The sequence below is a fragment of the Merops nubicus genome, unplaced genomic scaffold (assembly GCF_000691845.1).
Source record: "Merops nubicus isolate BGI_N331 unplaced genomic scaffold, ASM69184v1 scaffold15957, whole genome shotgun sequence".
In the NCBI taxonomy this organism is placed as follows: Eukaryota; Metazoa; Chordata; class Aves; order Coraciiformes; family Meropidae; genus Merops; species Merops nubicus.
Window position 1 is genome coordinate 12841 of NW_008622421.1, and position 24584 is coordinate 37424.

The 24584-nt window shown below is 34.4% G+C and overlaps 1 protein-coding gene across 1 annotated transcript in view; it reads right to left on the reverse strand.

The window, feature by feature from the left end:
* Positions 1-24584, reverse strand: part of TBC1D19 (TBC1 domain family, member 19) — a gene marked incomplete at its 5' end in the record, with an annotated part of 39235 nt that overhangs the window by 12020 nt on the left and 2631 nt on the right. The window contains 10 exons of the mRNA XM_008944784.1: positions 1948-2010; positions 2432-2506; positions 9672-9784; positions 12290-12328; positions 13093-13165; positions 14001-14111; positions 15176-15222; positions 16112-16175; positions 17132-17206; positions 24472-24547. Coding sequence (XP_008943032.1) covers positions 1948-2010; positions 2432-2506; positions 9672-9784; positions 12290-12328; positions 13093-13165; positions 14001-14111; positions 15176-15222; positions 16112-16175; positions 17132-17206; positions 24472-24547 — 736 coding nt within the window. The remainder of the gene's footprint in view (positions 1-1947; positions 2011-2431; positions 2507-9671; positions 9785-12289; positions 12329-13092; positions 13166-14000; positions 14112-15175; positions 15223-16111; positions 16176-17131; positions 17207-24471; positions 24548-24584) is intronic.

Consider the following 24584-nt stretch of genomic DNA (forward strand, 5'->3'; position numbering starts at 1 on the left):
AAATTATGTTCTCTCACAGGGGAAAGAACGTAACCTTAATTTGAGGCATCCTTTTTTAGGAATATAGTGTCCACTAGCAGGATCTGGAAGTCTTTAAATTAAGATTATGCATCTTTATAAGAGACAGACTCTAGCTCAAACATAAGTTATGACCATACCTAAAAACTACTGGGTGAGGTACTTTGCATGTATTCGTGACGCAGGAGGTAAGACTAATGTATTCAAATTGCACCTCTGCCCTAAAATAATGAATTTACAGATTTATTCATTCACGTATTATTTTTCTCATTCACAAAAAATGTAACACTAAAGAAAAAAAAGACACAATTCCCTTTTTAAGTACAGAAATGTTTGGCAAACAGATATTCATAATCAAAATTTAAAAGAAAACCACTGCGTTCAAAGGACTGAGAAAAGGAAAAAGAAACAAAGCCAAAGCTTTTACCAAAACCAAATTACTATATTAAAAGAAGCTGTATTCTGTTTCAGTAGTTATAAAGAAGTAATAAAAACATGTAAACTTTGAAACAAAGAAAGCAAAGACATAAAGGAAATAAATTATATCATTTCACAGTGTTCTTCCCGAAAGGGATTACATGCTACTAAACAGGTACCAATGGTCCAACAAAATATGCTCATTGTTATTTTACACTCAGATTTTCTGGTTTTGATGGATGCTTTATCTGTTAAGTAATATACAGACAAATGCCACGGTTTGCTCCATGATTTGGAAAACTTAGAGGCAGTATACTAGTCATGAAAACACAAACACAGATCGTTTATCTGGTTTAAACTAACATTTAATTACCTCTTTTATTTAGCTAACATTTAAATCCAGTTATCATATGAAATCAATAAATAATAGAGGGACAGAGTGATACTGCATGATTTTTCCAGAGGCCATGGAACTAAATAATTTAGCAGCAATGGATTTGCCAATTAGGTTGGAAGACAAAATTATCAACAAAAACGTATAACTTTCTTCTAGAAAAGACCTGAACAATACCACAAAGCACCGAGCAAAGCTAGAGCAACTAATAATCAGAAGTTCGAGATACTCTTTGCCTCAAAGCCTTGCAGTAAAAGTAGCCGCTTAATATGTATCTATAGGGACTAAGCAACATTAAGGACAGCTTCTTGCTTTGTTAAATTACTAGCATTTTTACATATTGCCATCAAAGAAGAAATCATTTAGCTTCACATAGCTCTAAAAAAAAAAATTATGCAAGTCTAACTTAAGAGATGTGAGTAATGAAATTGAAAGCACTGTGGGAATGGTAAGTTTGCTGCATGACATTTATGTTGACACTGCAATCAACTACACATTAGGAAATTCATAAATGTAATCTCCTATTTAGGGGCATCTGACAGGCAGTAATGAAGCTAATTCTTCATAAATGAGCTGACTTCCCCATTGCTTGAAGTAGCTTTGGAAAGGGAGCAATCCTAGAAGTAACCATACATGTCACTACTTTATTCAGAATCAATATCTTCAATTTAAAAATATGTCATTACAATATCTTTTATGCTTATTGCAGTAGGTCACTGTAAAGCAATACTATTCTTTTTTTTAGAAAAAATTGGAAGCCTGAATATACTTCTCAAGTCTTAACGTCTGTATGCTACAGCTGTTAATCATTTTATTGTTGCAAAGCTGGAAAGGGGAAGAATATGGCTGACTTTGTATTTTCTGGCTTACTGCATTGGAAAGACATTGTGTAGGATCCTTAAGAGTAGGAGTTTTAGAAGCCTGTCCCGCTTAATCTGTTTAAGTGTACAAGACTATTATTCAGAAGGAAAAAAGTAATGCAGCAAACAGATGTATCTGTCTAGGGTCTCACTGCACTCTGCCTACACATGAAACACAAAGGCAGTCCTTACTCCAAAGATTATATAATCCCACAGGAGTACACTTTCTAGCTTTTCTAAGAAAAAATAGTTACATACCTGATATAAATAATCCTCAAATACAAAATAGTAGTCATCGTTGCTTGCTGTCAGCTTTACATCCTGTAAGCAAAAAATATAGCAGTTTGAAGTCAAAAAACATCTTCTGAAACTCCCATAGAAGCTAAATTTAAGACAGTGGTAGAAGACACTGTTTCACCACTGAATCCTGAAAGAGCTGTAGTTAAGCATATACTACATATTTTTAAATTAAAATATTCTATATTAACTCAGTGATTAAAGTATTCAGAATTGAAACTTGAAATAGTCAGAACCCAGTGCTTTCTACCTCACAAAAGCAGTTATTGCTTCAAATGAAGCCACTGTTTCTTTATGACTTAACAGGTCAACTCAAACACATCTTACACAAGAGCCAACACAGGCACAAGAAGAGAGGTTACAATAACAAATTTGCACTAATTACTCTTACACTCCTTAAAACCAAACCTATCTAACTGGTTTGAGTGATTAGTGAAGTACTTACTTTATAGATCAGGCTGTCCACTAAAAGGTCATGCTGAATCACATTTGACTTAAGCTGTTCATAATACAAGATATCCTAAAATTAAAAATAGTATTATCATCAGTCTGAGGCACTATAATTTCTAATCAAACTAACAAAAGCCAATTTTTAACAATTTTTAAAAAATAATTATAAGCATGTATTCACCTGAAAAACCCACTGCATGATTCATGAAGTTTCTATCACAGTTTATGCTAAAGTCATAAGAAATGAGGAAGATATTTGAGACATTATAAAATTAGCCCCCTTTTAGATACTTTAAAAATTGAGAATGAAGGAACTCGTTCAAACCAAAGATCTGTATCTTCCAGACCTTTGGGTCTCTCTACATCCTTTCCAATGTCCAAAATCATTACGCCTTTTTTTATTTTTTTGATTACCCTCTATTTTCAAGCACCTCTCCATAAGGTTCTGTCATATCTTCTAGCAGTAGTGACTTGCTGCAATTATTTTATGTTTTACTAATATGAATCTCTAAATAGTTTGAATTTGTTCAACGATTAAATGATAAATATATAAAAATTTATTGTGAAGAACACAAATAATGCAGAACTTTTTTTAAACTCCAATTACTTCCTGAACGTCTACAGAACATACATAAGGGCAGAGTGATGGGGAAAAATCGGAAAAAAATTAGAAAGGGCTTGCAAAGGAAAAAAAAAAAGAATTAAATATTGCATTATCATCATGTAATCCCTAAATACCTCTCTGTCACTATGCCTACAACTGAATAACAGTTTCAGATTAAATAACACAGTTTCAGATGATTTGGAATAAATTCATAAAGTAAATCAGCAGTCCCAAGGCTCCTTCCCACTTCACAAAACTATTTTGATTTCAAATGTGTCTCTACGGACAGCGCACAAATACTTGTGTATTCCAAGCTTTACACAGTATTTACTGCTGATTTCTTTGTATAAAGGGAAAGTCTGAAGTAAGGATTTAAAGAACAAATGGGAAGTAAGATGAAATTTTGAAAGGGAGAGAACTGAAAACAAAATTAAGAGAAGGCCAGGGAACATTGTAACTGTTCTTTGTATTAATCTGAAACTGAGAAGTAGATAATAGTACACACTTAGAAACTACTAGAATTAAGTTGAAATGAGGACAAGAGCTGCATTTACTCAGTACTGGTAACTAACAGAAGGACAATATTTACATTTCTCTTTCTGAGAAATAAAGAGGGGAGATATAAATACTACAGCATTTCTTTATGAAGGATCAGACATAAATATTTACTAAATATAAATTATTTGCAGTATGAATGTAGCATTCTGTTCTTAAAAATCTACAGAGAACTACTTTAATATTCAAGTCACAATTTTAAAGCCTCAATACTATAGCCTAATTGGGTAACTGCCAAATTAATGTCTAAAGGGGTTTTTGGCATCTCAGATGACTATATCAGAACAGAAGGAGCTAATTTAAAAAGCAAACAAACATTTTTCATGCTAAGCAGATGAACTGTTTCTGTTGTACATGCAAGTACTGCATGAGAAATGGTACAATGAAACTCATTGCTACAAGGGTACTAGATAATGCACCTACTAACATATTGTAACTTGAGAAAGATTCTAATAACCTCATGATTTCCTGTTATCATTCCCTACTTTTTAGTTCTCTGTAACTGCCTTGAACAGTTGCTAGAGGCTGTTTGGAAGTGGGAGATGAAAGTGGTGTGAAGAAAGAGAGTAATCTTCTGCTACACACATATAAAGCATTCTTTCAATTTGTATGCAGAAACAAGTTTTCTTGTTAAAATACTTTCACCTGAAGTCACAGGTGGCTCCAAGCCACAAGTTGTTACCACTAGCCCAGTGTTTTGTGCTAACCTTCTCCTTCCTGAATTAGCCATTCAATTATGTTCTACATTTGCTAACATGAGTCCACAGATTTTCCTGTTATTATTAAAATTATTGTAAACCCACAACTAAAAAGTGATGACTTAAGTACATGTTCCATTCATCTTAACAGTCAGAATAACTTGGTATTAAGTTTAATTCACACTTAGAATAGACTTAATGATTTTGTATACAAGGAAGAACTTCAAAGAATGTACAAAGAACAGGTTTCTGGAAAAAAAAAAATCATAAATGATGCTCTACTGACATCATGAATTTAGATTGGTAGCTTCAGTGCAGATGCTATGAACATGTTATTAATTTCTTAAAACATTTATCAGCTTCCTATGCCTTAATCCAGCACATTAGTAATTGAAATCTAAAGAATCAGGTTAATTGCAATTGCTCAAAACTCTACCACAAACAAAAAAAAAAAGCAGCAGCAAATTTACATTGCAAATGTCAACACAGTAAAACAATATTTTACCAGTTCAATAATTTACTAAAAAGACCAGGACAAACTGTCCACCTGAACTAGAACTCATGAGGAAAAGTCTGGAAAACCAATCAGAAATTATTAAAAAGGGACCTGTAAGACAGAACCAATCACAACCATTATAGGAATAAAGGCTTTCAGTCATTACTTGATATTAATTTTCTCTTACATTGTGATGGTTGTGATGCAAAATGAAGTCTTGGCTTGCGAATCACACCAGTTTTTCTGCCACAGCTTGACTACAAGAGGATCTTGCCCTGTGTCTTGGTAAGACAAGAGGCTTGTGATTCATGCTGTGTTAATAAATTTATTCCTTATATCTGAATCACAAACAAGATCGATCATGGATTTATTTCAAGCCACATGACTCTTGCTCAGTGATCAGTTTTTCTCACAGTGTGGAATGTTTTTAAGAGCTTCATTCAGGATTCAAAAAAGATTCAAGTTTCATTTTACCATTTTACTGGCTGCGTTTCTTCCTCCAGATGAGACAACTACTACCAAGTTTCAAGACTGTCCAAAAATGTGGTATGTTTCTTAGCCTAAAACGTTTTCAATTATAAAACCAAAATCTTACCATTTTCATCTGATTCAACATTCTCTGTCTGCCAGATCTTAACATAACCTTGAATCGTAAACTTTCTCCTTAAAAATCTGTTGCATTTTTACATAAAACTGTAGCTTTTCTCAAAATTACACCCATTTTTTTTTTTTTATAACACACCTCCAAACTTACTTTTCTTCCCAAGCTGAAACAAAGTACATCTCAGGATTGCAGTGCCCAGGCTTCTTGAATTTTCAAAGTTACATAACAAAATTTCCTCCCTAAAAACTCATACTGTGTCCACCTGAGAGCATAAGGACAACGAAGCTCTGAAAATGGCTCACAGGCAAGAGAGAACAGTATCTTTCAGCACCATCCAGCAAAGATAGTTTAAGTAGAATCTGGTGATTCACCTTGTTTGAAATTAAGGTTTGGATTACTCAGCAGCCTCTGTGCAGACACAGTCCACCTGTGGCCTGTCATGAAATTCTGGCACTGGAGCTGCACTCTCACTGCTGAACTGCAGGCAGCTCATGATTCATTTTTAGGTCACCCTCATTATGTGATTCCACTATCTACACTTGTCTCTCAAACCTAATACAAGAAACAGGTGGATGAAGCATAGAATAATGAATGTGAAGACAGACAGTCTTTGGGGAGTCTACAAAGGAGACACTGAGATTTGTGGGAACTGGATGAAGTCTAAAGAATGGCAACCAGTATTAATAAGGTGAGCTGTAGATTCGGAACAGAAGTACTAGAAACAAGTAGAAAACAAAAAAACTAATCAGATGACATGAAGAGGTAATGGCCAAAAGAAAGTCTGGCATGGCAAATCCTTGAAGTGGATCCAAAGCTTATTCTCCTTTTACCAGACACCTGTGAAATCTACTTGTAAAGCAAATTCTTCTCCAGTCAACGATGAGGACAGTCCATTACTGCTACTGGCTTCTCGGCTGTTTGAATGGTACAGAGGGTACCTTATGCTACTGAGCCTAATCTAAAAAAAACCCTTCTGATAAAGCACAGAGTTAAATAATGCTCCATTATGAACTTACCACCTCATCCATTTATTAAGTTTTTAAACCTATGAAATTGCTTTCAGTAAAAGGGGTAGTAAAGCAAAGCATTTCTAATTTCTGCATGCTGGAATTTTCAGAATTACGATTGATTTTCAACCCACTAACTCAAAAAAATTGGACAGGAAAAAAATGCCTATGAGATCACAAACAATTTTGTTTTCTAAGCACTGCTTGAATAGCATGCAGTGAATTAACAATAAAGTAACACACTGAACAGAATGAAAGAAAAATAATATTGAACAGATTCTCACAAAGTGTGTGCCATCCATTTTGTGCAATCAATGAGGCAGACATCCCACAGGAAAAAAAAAGTGACTGTGTGATTCAAGATCATACAATAAAATATACATCTATACACAGCAAATTATACTGTCTGCACAGACAATATTAGCTGTGATACTATTCAGCCTTTAAATGTTTGACTTCACAACCTTAAAAATGCTCTTTTAACACAGTCCCTCTAAAATGTACCATTAGAAATTAAAACTAATAAACAATTCATTGTTGAGCAATGTGTTTACGCATTTCTAAATAATCCTGCACATAGAGCTTACAGTTTATCATTTTTACAATTACAATGCTAGGTTGCTAGTATCATCCCTTGCTTGGCTGTATATTAGCTTTATACAAAGCTTGAGCCTGACTGAATAAAATTTTTCAAACGACAATATTGGATGCTAACACACACAATGCCGCTCACACCAAACCCTCATAATGCTTTATATTAAAGAAAGAAAATTCACAGTCCTTATGAGTTAAAGAGTCATACACCTATAAATGTAATAGAGCCTGAACTGCAAATCAAAAACATTACAGCAAGAAATTTCTGCAACCACACAAATCAACTCCAGCAGAGAAACAGTACACAAGAGGTAGAGAAAAGAAGTGTTAGATACATCAATAAAGTCCACATAAAATACAGCAGATCACAAACCAGTTACATGCATATGAAAACTGCTTTGCTACACTTTATAAAACATAAAGCAGTGTATTCAGCATATGCAAGAATGTCTCAGGGTGTTAGCACTCTGGCAATGCTTAAAATGAACTACAGGCATTCAGTTAAACACAGGTATAGCATCCTGATCTATGGGCAGTCTGCTAAGTCTCAGTCAGAAAGCCTACCCTTGTAGTGCATTTATATTTTTAGTACTCAAAGTCCATAAAATAACTGTAACTTAGAGCCCAGGATAACAAATACGATACTATGCTATGCAAAAAAAAGTCTTGGAAAGTAAGATAAAAGGTTCCAATAGCTATTACATTAGAAGATACAGTTTCAGTTCAGCATGATAGAAAAACATTCATGTGTACTTATATCACCAGCTTAGATGATTTTCTCCAACACAGCCTATCTCATCCAACGACTTGATAATTTCTATTCTTTGTGGGGAGGGAGGGTGGATTTTGTATTTTACTTTTTTCCAATCCTTTATTTCAACAGTCTCAAAGTAGTGACGAATTCGCAGTTTGCCTCACATCATCTATCCTTACCATTTTTTTTTCAGGATGTTATTGCTACTATTTTCCAGCCACTTAGCTTTCTAGAGCTCTCTCAGCACCATCACAAAATACTGCCTCATCAATAATTCCCTGCACACAATCCACTCAGTTCAGTCTCAGGGCTCTGGACGCTGTAGAATGTCTCATAAAGGAGAATGTCTGCTGCACTGAACCTCAGAATACTGTAGGCATATATAGTTTATTTTTCTTCTTCATCTATAGTTCTTGAGTATCATTTGCTAAGTGTGTAGAAAGTTATCTCAGGGTAAAATATGTCAACAAGCATGTATTAGCTGCCCACATAAGTGTCTACATGCATCCTTGTAATAAGATGGAGCTGAATTACTATTTATTACAATAGTAAAGGCACATACAGGAGCACTTGTGATCAAACAGCCAATGTACTGTTCTCTAGATTATTTAACAGTAAATTGCATCAAATAACCTTTCAGCAGAGACTAACCTTCTGAGAACATCTAAAATATTCACAGTTCATGCACAGTATAAACACATATAACACACAGCTATAAACTACAGTTAATCTGAGTGGCTGACATTTATTAATATACAGACATGGCTTATTTCTCTTTAAAAAAGGCAACTGCTGAAAATTGTCCATGTGAATTTCAGGAAACAGACTTTAATAAATCCATTTCTGTAACAACTCATGCTTTACATGAACATAAAATGAAAGACTTTATAATTTTTCTGATCATTATCTAGACTTTCAGTAATCAAAATACTTGGCTTTTTTATTGAATTATTTTGTTTTCCACATTAAGATAAGATTAAGATAAAAAACATCTTAGAGCCTACAGCATTTAACAGAATATAAACAGATGCAATGCAACCAACATTAATTTCACACTTCTCATATTCCTGCTTTCGTAAAGAGAAAGACTTCTAAAATTCAAGCTGTTCTGATAATTTAAAATAAGATGCTCAACAACAGATTTAAGTGAGATGTATGATGTTTCATTATTATTTCAACAGCTCTTTCTTCTACAGAAAATTTAATATTTTATTCCCTAGAAACAGAAGCATATTTTATTTTTTAAAAACGAATAAACTAAGCAATTCTAATACCAGGCCTAATAACCTCAACTCCTTATTTTTACTATATCACAGCTTTGGCTACTGCAGAAGATTTCATTGTTGAGGAATGTGTCAAATATAAGGTATTATGAAAAACTGCTGCTGTACAAGGGAGTATGAAAACAATTCACATCTTACTAGTTCCTCTTTAGGTCTTCTTCATCATACAGATGAAGTGTATATGCAATAACATACAAAGCAATTTAGAAGATATGTACATGCATATGATGACGGGTTCCAGTAGCCAGGAAAAAGGTATAGCACATCTTTTATAAGACTTAGCAAAAATAAGAGAGGTTTAGTCTTCTTTCCAGGACTTTTTTTCTTGTCCCCTTCTGAAAAAGTCAGCACCATACAGGAAACCCAAAGGAGCTACCCAGATGAACTGAATGGTTTGTTCTACAGTATTTTGCTCATATATTTGTTAAGACATCAGAGAAGAGTCTGCAAGACCTCAACACAGCATGGAGTTTTTTAATAGGCAAGTGTGTATTTCTCAATATAAGACGCTTTCTCTATAAGTTTCTGTGACAACTCAGTAAAGCATTTCTGTTTTAGAAAAAGAAAGAAACTGGAAGAAAACATGCTTGCACTTTTGTGTTTTCACCTAGTCCTATTTTACTCTCACTTTGCTCCTTACCTCTGGCTGATTAGAAATATTGAGAATGAGGGCCCACAGATCAGCTCGGAGTGCTGTTGGACATCCCTGACGAACATATTGTTGAGCTGCAGCACTATCTTGCTCTGCTAAAACTGTAAGAGACAAAGCACATAATGTATTTATGTAGTTTAAGACTTCCAAAGTTTATCAAATACTTTCATTTTTAAACTTTACAAACTGGTTTACCATGATGTAAGCATTAGCTAATAGGAAAATCACTAAAAGGTCTGGTTTCCACAATGCAATTTTGAAGTAGTTCCCTGGGAAACAAGGCAATCGGTATGAATAAGCAAGGCTGCACTACTACCTTCTGTCATAAAACAGCTCTTAGTACACATCCTCTTAGTATGCATCTGTGACTCTATCTGTAGTTGCAGCTAGCTGGCTAGCATCAAGTGGAACAAGCAGCCGTATAGAGCCACAATATACTCCTGTTTAACTGGTAGCTCAGCTCAAATAGAAGATTGCCACTCATTCTGGCAATTTTTTTGTGTTTCCCCTATTTTTATATTAACTATACAAGTATCTTCATAGATAACTGTGGGTAAGAATTTTCCATTTCACAGTGTACTGTCATGGTCTCTTATTATTGGTACACATACTCTGGAGGATACAGACTTTCTCAAAAGATTTTGTTTTTCCTTCAGACTGACATAAAACAAATACTCTACTGTTGATAGGTTTGCTTAGATGGGTCACTGCTGTGAAGCTTTAGGCTACTCTGTCACAAGGGTCTCATCCTGAATACAGTACTACACACACCTTGAAGCAGATCCTCTCCATCGTCACTTAAATCTATAAACTTAAAAGAAATTAATCTTTAGCTATCCTCATCTGGTGGCAGTGTTGTTTTCCTTCAGGGTTACGTGATTAACTGTATCTGAAGTGTCTTTCACAACAGAGAAAGAGTTGGAAAAATATCTCTACGATATTACCTAGACATTAGATAATCATTGTACTAGTACTCAGAAGTTTCCAAATCCATATCCTCTGATTTTTTCTGAAGTCTCTCAGAAACAATGTGCTTTTCTACATTTCACTAAATTCAGTACTCGCAATATCTGCCCTGACATGACTCAGAGGATGAGGTTTGGAATTATAAATCTGTTTAATTGATTTCTCTATCCTTCCCTCTCTTCTTAAATGCTGAACAGATCAGCCTGCCAATTTTCTGTTTAATCTGCAGAGCTCTGACACAGATGGTGTGTGATCCTTTTTTCCTAAACAAAGAGGGCAAGAAGAAAAAAAAACATTCCTGCATTCCCTACAAAACTTTAGAAAAGACTGAGATACATCTCAATGTCCACGAGTGTTTACCTTATTTTTTTATACTGAGACACAAAATATTAAAAAAATGTTTTCTATATAAAAGATGGGTTTTACCAACTACAAGAAAGAAAATTCCTCAGATTTGGCAATACATCTAATATAAAAGCAAAATCAATACATTTTTGCAACCTAAGTCATAATCAACAACCAACAGAGCATGCAGTATGATTCCCACTGAAAGAACTGAGATTTCAGCTTATGGTCAAGGCCTTTAACTTATATTTTTACAAAATTTTGTGTCTTTGCATATCGAAAAAGCTAAGATAATCTCCAAAATAGAAGCTGCTCTACACAGCCAAGGGATGAGGAGTAAGAATTACATTGTAGAGTTGAATGACTGGCTCAGGAAGTCTGGATGGGGAAATTTGTTTGGACAAAATGGAAAAGAACAGAGATGGACAGTACCCTAATGAATTGTTCTTGGATCAGAAAACAAGACAATGAGGGACAGAAAGAGGTCTGCAAAAGGAGAAGGAAGAAAGAAAGGTCATTCTTTTGTTATTGCCAAAAAAGAAAAGGGGGGTTGGGGTGGTGGAGGAGTTCCAGGATGATATCCACCCTACTTTTTTCTTTGATGGTGATAGTGTTTAGCAGGAATCACAAGAGACAGTAAGTAGCCAATACCGATGGGTTTCAAACATTCTTTGTATGTTTATTCTATCAAAAAACCTGAGCTCATAAATTATTGTTTTTTATCTTTCCTTTTCTTTTGTAAAATTTTAAGAAATAACCTACAAAAAAAACCCTGGAACTTCTTCAGAAAAAGCAGTATACAGAGACAATGTAGTGAGTTTTCCACAGCGGCCAAGTACTGCAATATTTAGCAAGTTCTGCAGTTGCAAATAACCATTAAAGAGACTGTTCTGATGCACAGGCGTAAATCCCATTACACTAATGAGAACTTTTTGTGCAGAGAAGGGAGTCCAGAGTCTTTTGATTTTAAAATTAAATTCAGTAGTGGCATAAGTTAAGTTATCACCAAAAAGTTACATCTCTGTGCTTCCTATTTAATTTTCAATGAAATGTCTGTGGAGCTATTTATCTTGAAGCTGTTGGCAGACTGCAAATCCTTGCTTTTTCTGTCTCTGTCTAAAGTACAACAGTATTACTGACTGTCTCTGTCTAAATTACAGTGGTATTCCAACAGTGCTTTTTGTTAGTCTCTCTAAATTCTTAAAATTCTAAGAGGCACACGTAATTGAGATAGAAATTTACTAAATGCATTCCTAACCACTCACAGCTTGTTACAGATGAAAACAAATCCATACCTTTCTGTCCAACACGTACATGTTCATTTTCAAAGAACTCTAGAAAATCAAGAAATAGAAAAGAATGGCAAAAAATAAATTTAAAAGATACTCCAGCTAGAATATATTTTATATTTTTACTACACACCGTGACATGCAGCTGATTTTCACTGCTAATGTCACAAAATTAACCTGCTCAGCACCACTTCTTCAAAAACTAAAAAAAATATAGATACAACAGATTTTTTTCTTGTCGGAAGGACACAAATACCAAAGCAGCACTATATTACATGAATCTATACTTTCAATTAGGTAAGTTTCCATTTAAAAAGAAAAATCACTTGATACTGCAGTGTTTTCCATTTTCATATGAAAGATCACTTTAAAACTTGTTTCTACAGGAATAAATGCATACACAGAAAACCAAAAGAAATTATGCACTATTTAAGCTACTAAATATTAATATATGGATATTTTCTCTAGTCTTTTCTTAAAGATAGTTATTTAAAAGATGTTTGTATATATATCTGTTAGTTGGCTTATCATTTACTGATATTTTCTGTAGATCCTGAAGTGTTCAAACACACTGAAATTAACATATTTTCAATTTGAGATGATTTAAAATCTTCTCCAAATCTGACCCTTCACATTCACAATGTTTTCTAGTATTATCTATATTTTACTAAGAAAATTGCTACAATCATAGTTAGATAACAAATATTTATGGTTTATTATGGGAAAAAATACACAAATTACTTGCTAATTGCAAAGTATTCTACTCATTAATGTTCTATTTAAATGACTGAAGAACAGCATTAGCTAACCAGGAGGCACTTGTGCTGAATCATCAATACCCAGCTGTCCTATATTTAAGCCTAGTTCACTGAAGTCTTCTTTCTGAAAAGAAACAAACCATAAAACAGTAATTAACAATGTTTAATTCCCTAAATTGCTAAAGATTTCTTCTGAAAAACTTAATACAAATATTTTCTAACCCAAATGTAGTTATTTTAAGTGCATACATATGAAATACAAGTTGGGTTTTTTTAAAGAGAAGAAATTCACATCAACTCTTATTTTAGTTATAGGCCCCCGTTCTGAGGTCAACTATGAAATACACTTGGATGTAATAAAGTGGTGCATGAGAGACCAAGTTAACCATTGCTAATTCCCAGCTCTTTTCCAACCCAGGTGCAAGTTTTTCTACTAGCATAAAATCCTCAAGAGCCTTATCAGTGAAGCATTTAGAAGAGCTCTTCTCTTTTCCAGTCATAATACTATCCCCCAAGCATTTCCTTCCATTTACAATCTGACAATAAAGGGTTTTAAAATTACTTCAAGAAGAAAATCAGAAGCTAATTGATTATCAGGTTACTGATCTTGTACAGCACCAAATAAAAGATAAACTACACGTGTGAAGTTTCTTACACAGAAAAAAAGAGGGAGTAACATGTACAAAAGTTATTTTTGGCACAAATCAAAACCTATGTGGCACAAAATGAAAACTCTCCTACTGGTAGATAATTTACTATTTATGTTTTATTTTTCATTAAAAATGTTTTTTCATAAAACTTTTTTATGGTCTGTGTTTTAACTACATATTTATATTGATTTTCACTTTCAAAAGGAGAAACTTGTGATACTAATATTGTTATTTATTGTTTAGAATCTTATTAGTTAGCAAGGCAAAATAATTCTTACAGAAACCTCTTGTAAGAAAAATCATACTTACCAATTCTGGAATGTCTTTAACTTTTAAAGGAACCTGAATTAGCCCCAGATGATTTCTGAAACTTGGCTGTTCTCCATTTTCATAATTTGGGTTTCGAAGATTCATCAGTACCTTAAAAATAGTAGCTCTGTCATTTCCTTGCATATATATTCAGAAATTTACATTCAGAACTCTTCTTGATATCACCAGTATTACAAACACCACGTTCAGCATAGAACCACTTCCTGCAACTATGATAGATATAGGCCCAAATTCTATCTCAACATTTTCAAAATAAAAAAGGATCCAATTTTTAAAGAAAATAAATATATTCTACCTTGAAAAGTAAATTCAAATGATGAAATAAAAAAGCAGAAATGATTTTTTATATATGGGATCAAGTGCTGGCTACACAGTAATGTCTTGACTAAAATACATTTCCTCATCAAAGCTGTTCAAAAGCCAAGAGTATATTCCTGATGGCTACAACATCTAGGATATTGAATTGTATTTTCAATCAGATTTTAATCCAAGATCTTCTACTGCATCACCATTAGGTTCACTGTCATCAACAATGTTGATTGTCCATCATCCATGCCTATTCTAGGCATAGCTGGTAAAATAAGTTCTGTTTTAGCAAGATGTTCTGTGCTTGAACCATAGAAAATTCCAAGTAATACTGTTATTTCTGACTACGTAGATTCAGCAGTCACCATTTTTTTCATGGTTTGGTTTGAGTACAGACTAAAGCCTTTGAGTTCTACACAACTCTGTTTCATGTTTGATTTTTCACTATCTTCATAGATGACCTACGATTTCAAGAGCATACAGGTCTACTATCTACCACCAAACAGTCTACCAGCTTCAGATACTGCAATTTATCATCTTAATGTATTGCAATTTAAAATGTAAAATGATTTATGATATCAGCTGGAGAACTGCTGTCAGAGAAAAAAGGTTGGCTCCAAACTGTTCTTTGGAGAAAAGGCTTCTTGCAAGTACAATTTAAAACTGCAATTATAGACAAAAGTATTTTGTTTTGTAAACAAAACATGAAGTCCTAAAAAAAAGTACCACATTTCACTTGCTCTAAAGGACAAATTGTTTGAAATACATGCAATTATTTTTCCCACTTCACATAAAAGACTATAATGGATGCAAGTCAATGGCTGAGTCATTGTTTAATAAATACTTACCTCCAGAAAATCTTTAGGTGCGTAAACAGGCCGGAAGAGACTTAGATCTGAAATAAGGTTTCAATAATGCTATGTTAAAACCAAGAGATGAAAAAAACCATGCAACTTCCCATACCTGTAACACAATTTGGCAATTTCAGAAACATATAAGAGCAAAAACTCAAATAATATTATCAGATACCACGGCTACAACCACCACGTAATTCTCCAACAATATGCTACTGTTAAGTGTCTTAGTTTTGTAAAGGCCCAATAAATGAGCAGTAGTCACATGAAGTTTTTACTTATTCCACCTAAGTCTTTAGACTGAGCCATTCTTAGACATGAGACAGACACTATATTCCAAAGACAAAAGTTTTTTTAAACAGCATAGATTGTTGAATTAAATATACTGCTCTCAAATGAAAAATAGGTTCTAGTCATAAACAATCCATGAAAAGTATTTGCCATTGCAGAGGTGGCACCATGACAGAACTAGTACCTTTGTAAAAGAATTTCTTTTAAGGAACTTGGATATAAACTACCAAGGCAGTTAGCCTTGCTCTCCCAAAGTATAATATGACTAACTATTCTATGCAAGTGTTATTTTTATCTTTTGTTAATAAAACATCTGAGCTTAACTATCCATAGTTCTGAATATTTTGTTGCTTTTTGCTTGACCTTACAGTAAGAGGAGCTGTGGCCTAGGTGTATAAATGTCTAAAACACTGGAATGAGGAGTATTGTACCATAACCTCTCAGTGATCATTCAAGGTTAGTACAATAACTTGAAACAAAATAACAATGATATGAGGATTTATTTATGCATGATACATTACCAATGAGAAAAAAGATTGACATTGAAGTGACCACATTAATCTTTGAATGATAAATAAGATGTATATGCTGTTTTTCTATGTACAAAAACTTAATACACAAAAATTTAGTTGACCTTACCTGGCTCATCAGTTCCCATTTCATTCCATTTATTAAGCAGTTCCTTCTGTTCACTTACAGGCCTCTGAAAGGCACAAGAAAGTAACTCTTCTTTTTTTAACAGACTGAGTAAAAACATGCCCATTTCATATATAATTTAATGTAACACTTTAAAAAATGGACTGCTAGCAATACAAGCTTATTTTGCTTACAAATTATCCACAGCCTGAAAGTATATTCTACTGTAGAAAGTCCAAGTTTCAGTTTAAGGGAAAAAAGAGCCCATCAAATAGTTTCATATGTTTACTACTAAATTTAAGCTGTTTAGTAGTCGGTTTCATATTGCTGAAGATTTACTGCTCATTCCATAGAGCTGTTTGACTCAGTCATCAAATTCCTGTCACTGTCACAGTCATGAAAAGCAAACACAGCTGCATCCTTTACCTCATATGATGAACCACTGAGGTTTTGTCACCTATCACAGATACACAACAGGAGAAAGATAAAAACCAAAACGTTCTAACATTATTCCCCAATTCCATAATCTTTAAAATTAAAGCCTCTAAATTAATAAAAACCAAACCAAAACAGAGTAGAATGAATGACAGAATTAGTAATGTACCAGCATCTCTCACTCCTGAAGTACCAGTTCACCTAGGGCTTTCTCCAGCACACAAAGTGTACCTTCACTGTGTACAGGTTCTGCAGCTAGAAGTTACACAGCTGACTCCACACACAAAAATGCTCTATAAAGAGCAACAAACGTAGCAATTAGCTTTCCAGTGTGATGCTCCCTCGAGACAATAACTACTGCAAAAGCAAAGAGGAAGTTCTACCTATAGACTTCATCTTCTCCCATGTTCAGCTGATGCACACATTGCCACCATCCCTGAGAATTATTCTGTATTAAAACTATTTGGATACTCGCCTTGCAGCTCTTGATAACCATGCGTAAAATGAACACTAAATTACATGTGTGCAAGGCAAGGCTTAATTTTAAAAAAATGTCAGTTTGGCAACAGAAAGTTAGTAATACGTTACCTTCTGTGCTAGTGGGATACTCAGTTCTGTGCACATACTGTTTAGACTTTTTAGAATTCGCTTCTCCCAGCTTCCCTAAAACACACCAAAAAAATTTCAATTATATGGAATTTCTTTTTCTTTCAATTGCATTTATCATGTAATAAAAGCAGCTTTTTAAAGTAATATATAAGAAAGTATAGCAGAGTCACTGACTGATGCATGCAAAAATGTTAAGGACGCACTTACACTGCTTTATCGTTTCCATTTAAACAGACAACAGATTTCATCATTTACATCACAAAAAGAGAATCAGAAAAATGAGCTGTTCACATTTCAGATCTCCTAAAAGCATGTGTTTCACAATTACTCATTTCTGACATATGCTTAATGAACAAGCTTCCTTATATAACAACATCTAACAACTTTTTTCAAATTATAAGCAGAGCAATCAACTGTGTACAGAGAATGCCTTCTCCACGCTGTGACCTGAAGAGAGTCTTTCTTCACAAAGGGTCTCAAAGATGTTCTCAGAAGTCAAAAAGACAGAAATCTGTTATTCTGTAATGCTCAGAGAAATACTTTTTCTAAAATAACACTCAGGAACTAGTTCGCTAATCAAAGAGAAAACCAGAAGTAGACAATCCTTTAGTTGTAAATGGACAGCTTAAAGAGCAATCAGAGTCTTCTGACTATTGATTTAGACTTCAAACTCACCATCTGGTGCCTAATCCATGGATAATTCCTCTGAAGTTAATGCCAACTAGTATTGACTTCCTTGTCAACTGACTCAGGATTTTGCTTCTGTGATTACAGCAGCACTGGTGGTTGTTATATTAAATTTAGTTTTCTGTGGATGATGAGTCAGGCCTTGATAAAATTAATGCAAAGACTCTTCTTAATGTCATTTAGCTCTATTTATTATTTGTAATTTGCTCTAGACACAAATTCTGCAACAGTTAGTTACTGTCTAACCACATGTTCCTCAGATTTAAAGTTCTGTCCGAAAGAGGCTGCAGTTTATTAGGCAGGAAGAAGCAAATGAAGGGAAGGGCAGATGTTCAAATGTTCTGTTTAAAAAAAAAAAGTAAAATTATAGTGTGGCCATAAATAATTGTTTGATTTTAGCTTCCATTTACAAGATCCTCTCATGACTTTTTCCATCAAACAAAACAGCTAGCTTTCCCCAGAAATTTCTTCTCATAATCAAGTCATCCCTTCACCTTCTCTTGCAAAACCAAATGCAATCTGAATTTTGACTGCAAGGAATGTTTTCCAAATTGCTGTATTTTTTATAGTATCTTGTATACTATTTCTATTTCGCTGTATTACCGTATTCAGATGCTGCATTTACACAATACTATGCCACAAACAGGTTATTCCCTCATGGAGGGGTGGTGTAGAGCATTTATGGTACCCTATTTTGCTGAGAAGTGTGGGTTTGTTGCTGAAAGACATGAGAAATGAGAGAGTAAGAGGACTATTAAGCCATACAAGATAAGAAAGTAGAAACAAAGAAGAGAGTACAGAGGTGTCAGCAGCCCTTTCAAAACCAAAATAAAATCATCAAGATCAGTCATAGAATCATAGGATACCAAGTTGGAAGGGGCCTCAAGGGTGACCTGCTCCAACCCTTCTTGACAAATGCATAGTCTAAATGAGATGGCCCAGCATCCTGTCCAGTCAAATCTTAGAACTGTCCATTGTTGTGAAATCCATCACTTCTCTGGGGAGATTATTCCAATGGCTGTTTGTTGTCATGTGAAAAATTTCTTTCTTCTACAAGACTAGACAGAAATGTGATTCTTTGAAAGTGCACCCAGGAAGACCTACTGTGTGGGTAGAATTCAAGGTGTCTGGACACAGATGTCATTTGGTACATTTTCTCTAATCAAAATCTGTACATTTTAAAAAGAACAGAAATATAGAAACTGTGATGGTACCTCTCTTGTTCTGATGCTCAGAAACATTTCACTTGGCCTCTGAGAAGAGGTAGAACTTAATTAAGACACAAGAAACCAAATAAATGTATGATCTAAAAGAGAACTGAATACCCCTGCTCCAACTTCTGTAGCAAGAAATAGAAATTATTTTAGGAATAATAAAAATGTTATAAAATTTCTTTTTATTTTAATATTTTTCATAGAAAAAAAATTATTTTTCTTTATCAACTATTCAAACACTCAATTCTATTTTCTCGGGGATTTAGAAACTAGGAAAGGTGAACTGACTATTGAAGGAAGACGTTTTAAGCAGATCTTCAGAAGTCACCACATTAGAAGAAGTAGCATTGTAATTTTAATTTTTTCATTGTCCACCAGTCTGTTTCATGAAAAAAAATTAGTAATTTAGTTGTATTTTATGATTTAGGGATTACTAAACTCTTTGGGGAGAAATTAGTATCCAGCTAGGAACATCTCTATTACACTTCAGAAAGTTCCTAGTATGCCTGCTCCCACTGAAATCACCTGTAATGCTATTCATATTTTAAACAGGGCTGGGGAATGCTCTAGCTTGTAACTATAAACCTACAGGTCAGAATGCTTTTTTGATTGTGTGTCTGTATAGCATGTACAACATGCAGAATCTGGTCTTAGCTGGGCAAAAAACGTACCAGAATATCAACAGCAAATATAACTATGAATTTCAAGATAATTTTCTAATCATGTCTGTTGTTTATGTATGGACTTTCTTCAAAATAAAAGATCTGAAAATGGGCAAAGAGGAAAACAGGAAAATTTAAGTATCGGGAGGAAAGGATTTGCTTTAGCAAAGCTCCACTTCAGTAAGATCTAGGATCAGTAAGAGCATGGCTAGCAGCACGGAGGTGAAGAACCTAATGATGCAAGTGACAAAAAGGTTAAAATGCAGACAACATAGCCTTCTCCCGGAAGACTGAAGTGCAGCCCATCCGAGATAAATTGATCTTTTCAGATCCCTGTATTTCTAGATAACCAGCTGATGCTACTCAAGTAGAACACACGGAATTACTCTTAAGATTCCAGGAAGCAGAACTCTTACTGCTGGGAATGCACTCCAGTACTATAGTTTTAAGACCTGCCCTGCCTTCAGGAAGGTGTACTGTATCACAGAAGATCACCCTGAATTATGTTTCTCACTGCACAAACTTCAGATAAACCTATGTTTTTCATTGGAGACAAATTTCAAAGCAATGGAACAAAGCTTTAAAGAAGATCAAGCAAAAATAAGTATTATTAACTCAAACAATATGGGTTCTCTAGAGTCCATAGAGAATCTCAGATTCCTTTGAAGACAGCTAATTAACAATGTGGCCTTGCTCTGGGAAGCTGCACCATTCCCACTGCTATTGTAGAAGGCAGATGCTGGAGCCAAGGAGACCTAGTCCAACACAGAACTGGCTCCTCCTTCCCTGTTTTCTTACACCTTATGCTTTGTAACTGGATGATGTCCCATTATTTCTTATCCACCTACCTCCTCTTTAAGTGTACTCATTTAATATTCCTCTCAAAACCCTGAAACAAATTCCGAGCTCACAGCTAAAAGCAGGAAAAAGGGCCTGTATGTGTTAAAATGAAGCAGTGCAGACTTACGAATTATATATTATGGGGCTATCATGGTAGGAGTTCCTGCTTAGATTCACAGTGTTTGGTTTGTTGAGAACTTTGTAAATTTAAACAATTAAAAGATAGCTTCTTGGGAGGTATCAGACCGTGGAAACACTGCCTTACATTTCTTTGGACTCAGCTTCTTATGCTTCTCTTGAGCTCTTTTTGCTCTTGTTTTTATGTTGTCCATTTCATTTCTTCATTGCTGTTTGCAGTAGGGTTGTACTAGGTCTAGCAAAGGCTTTCCCAGCAAATTCTGGGAGCAAAACAAACAGTTGAAAAGGTCTGCAATGACTTCATCTCATCAAAATGTAGATGTGAAAATAGTCAATGGATTCGGGAATGTTTCAATTCGCATCAGTCTCTGTTGAGCAGGTAAAGCAAATTAGCCAAGTTCAGATTTTTAACCCTACAGCCTAGTGCTAACACTGTCTGCACTAAGAAACACGAGTTTTAAGCAATAAGACTACTGGTTAACACGGCGGGAAGAGGTGAGCTATCTTCCCAAAACTGTAACCAGACCAAATACCTAGGAAAACACCAGAGATGTGAAACAACCTGACGTTTTACAGAAAGGTCCTAAATACTGTATCTGACTCCAGAAAACAGAAGAAAAAACAATCCAAGGCCTAGTGTTTCTCTGTCTAGGAGAGACCTAAACCATGACAGACTAAAGCAGTTGTACCCAGTCATCTACCTTGGTCCAAACAGAGGACCAGCTCTCCAGCATACACAATTAGAAAGTTCAAATTATGTTACATTAATATTAAAAGATATGTAAATACTAACTGCAGTATTTTTTCCACACTAGACAATACCACAACTACAGGAATGATTTACAGCATTATTACTCATTGCTGTTAATGTCCTATCCCTTCCTAGAAGAGAATATGGTATAAAAATTTCAGTCTGTCACCTAGGCATGAGACAACAGAACCAATCTGAGGGAAAAAAAAAGGTTAATTATGAACATTTTAATATCTACTCTAGAAAAACAGTAATTTTAATTACTGTTTCAAAGTCATTCCAATAACTGATCTCAAAGTAAGATAGTTTTCAGAGAGTATTACCCTTCTTTCCAGAATTCTGAAGAAGACCAAAATTAATTAAGATAGAAAAGGATAAAGAAAATGTCAACCAGTACAAAACAATGGAAACAGCACCTTAAACAATGACTGTGCATAACAAAAATAGAATACGACTTATATAGAAAACATTTTTCTACAAGGACAAATTTTATTGATAGCACTAAAATATAATTTTCCAACTGTTGTGATGCTGTTGTGACAACAAATAAAGTTAAAAAATTACCTACAAATAAAACAAAAACAGTCTTCTACCTTCAAAACATTAATTAGATTTCTGATACCTAATGGAAGTAAACTAGTATGTTTTCACTTTTATTTCTCTCCCAAAGGGTATTAGCAACCTGTATATTTGCAATTTAGCTAGTCCAAATATTTTAAACAAAGGGAATCATCAAAACATTGACTTGGTAAGCTACTTACATTGTTTATTGCTCTTTAATGAAAAAGAGAAACAAAAAAGAAAATCTAGTTGTGATTCAACTGATGTTACCATGATTGTTTTCTTACTGACCTATTAACTACAGTGATAAATGTGTGCACATCTGGAAAATCAAATGCTCACATGCTCCTCAGTGGGTTTAGAAAATATGTTCATTCCCTAATTGCACATTTATTATTATTTCACACTTATCATCATGTAATATTTCTCCATGAAAAGGATTCATGTATCTTTACTGAAGAATTGTATGTCAAGAAAAGATTTGAAAGAGGATCTGCTGTTTTTAGCCTGGATGGAGTTAATTTTCTTCATAGTAGCTGGCATAGTACTGTGTTTTGGATTTATGATCAAAACAGTGTTGATAACATAATCAGTATTTTAGCTGCTGCTGAAAAGCATGTACATAGCTTCAAGGCCTTTTCCGTTTATCTTGTTTTCCCACCAGTGAGTAGGCTGGAGGTGGACAAGAAGTTGGGAGGTAACCGAGCTAGGATAGCTGACCCCAACTGAGCAAAGGGATATTCCAGACCATATGACATCACGCTCTGAATAAAAACCTGGGAGAAAGGAGGAAGGGGGGACATTTGGAGTTACAGTGTTTATCTCCTCAATTAGCTGTCATGTGTGCTGAAGCCCTGCTTTCCTGGAGATGGCTGAACATCTGCCTGCTGGTGGGAAGTAGTGAATGAGTTCCTTATTTTGCTTTGCTGGCATGTATAGCTTTTGCTTTACCTATTAAACTGTCTTTATCTGCCTTTATTACACTTTTCTCACTTTTGTCCTTCTGAGTCTCTCTCCCACTCCACCTGGGGGGAGAGAGGCAGTGGCTGAGCTGCCTAACAGGGTAAACCCACCCCAGAGCGTATGGATGCCTGTTCAGGATTAAGATAGTTTACTTATAAAATATTATAATTAATTGTGTGGTTTTCTTAACTTAGCATAACTGACTGAAGTACTGTGGCCTTAGGCCACAAATCATAACTAAACAAATTAGAGGGGGGGTCACTCTCTGGAGGCACCCAGTCACAACTGTTTTTCTGCTGTACCATCTGAATAAATTTTTACAAGATTCAATGCCTGACACTCTGCTACAGGAAACCTAGGGTAAAGAAACTTTTTTAACAATGCCTAATACTCTCTGAAATAGAGTTATGAAATTTTGAAACTAGTAAAGATAGGACTTCTACTTATTCCTAGATTATTAAAAAAACAGCCCTTTCCACACAGAGCTAAAAATACTTGTCACTGTAAGTATTGAATACACTTTTATAAAATAATAACCAATGAAACTTGTTTAGATAAACATACACAAAGATACACTTCTGTGGTTTTCTTATTAGTAAACTGATAAGAATGATTACTTTCAGGCAGTAAATTGTGGCATTGTATTTCACACTACAGAAGAAAAATTGTTTAATACAGTCTTTGTCCCCAAATACTAAAGACTGAAAGCCAGGACAGCAAGATACGCCTTACTTGAATAAGCAACAATATGATCGAAAAAGTAACACAATTTGCTGAATACTTTGTAGAAGAATACTACAATATATTTCTAGTCACAGCTGAGTTAAATGCAATTGTATCCTTACCTCAGATATTTTGTTTAGATCATATTCTTGAAGCTTTTATTTTTTTTTTACTTGTTTATTTATTTATTTCAAATGGTATATATTGGTGAAAAAATAAAACCAATGAAGCAAGGACATTTTATTTCCTGACACTAAAAATCCCCATTTAATCCTTTATAGTAATTTCTCTTATTCTCCTTCAATATGCCTTAAGCTCCTTAGCTCTATACTTTTTATCTTCCTTTCTACTATATATATCTCTTTCTGAATATCTTGCTATCTCTGAAGACTGTTGTCTTTCATGGTGAAACTGCTTTCCTGTGTCTTTTCAAAACAATATTGTTGTAACCCTAAGTGAAATGACCTATAGCTACACTTCTTCTTCTTCCCAATAAAATCAAATTCTCCTCCTTGTCATATTTCATATTGTCTCTAGTCTACTATAGTCACCTACCTGCCACTATATCCTACTTCTCTGATGGCTACAGAATTACTTGAGCATTTTTTTGTATGGATGTAACATGTCACATATACAACTTTATTAACTTCAATGCAATTACAAATTTGTGGTTTTCCTAAGGTATAAAACATAGAAATCATACACTAACATTATACAGAATAAATATCAAATAATCTAATCAAAGATTTGATAGGAACAGTGAAATTGATAACAACCCACCTGTGCTTTCCTCATATAAGCTAACGGTTCTTTCATATGCTCAGGCGGTGCAGCAGGATGGCAGGGTGAAGGAAACCTTAAAAAAATTATTTATTATATTTTAAATGTTGAGA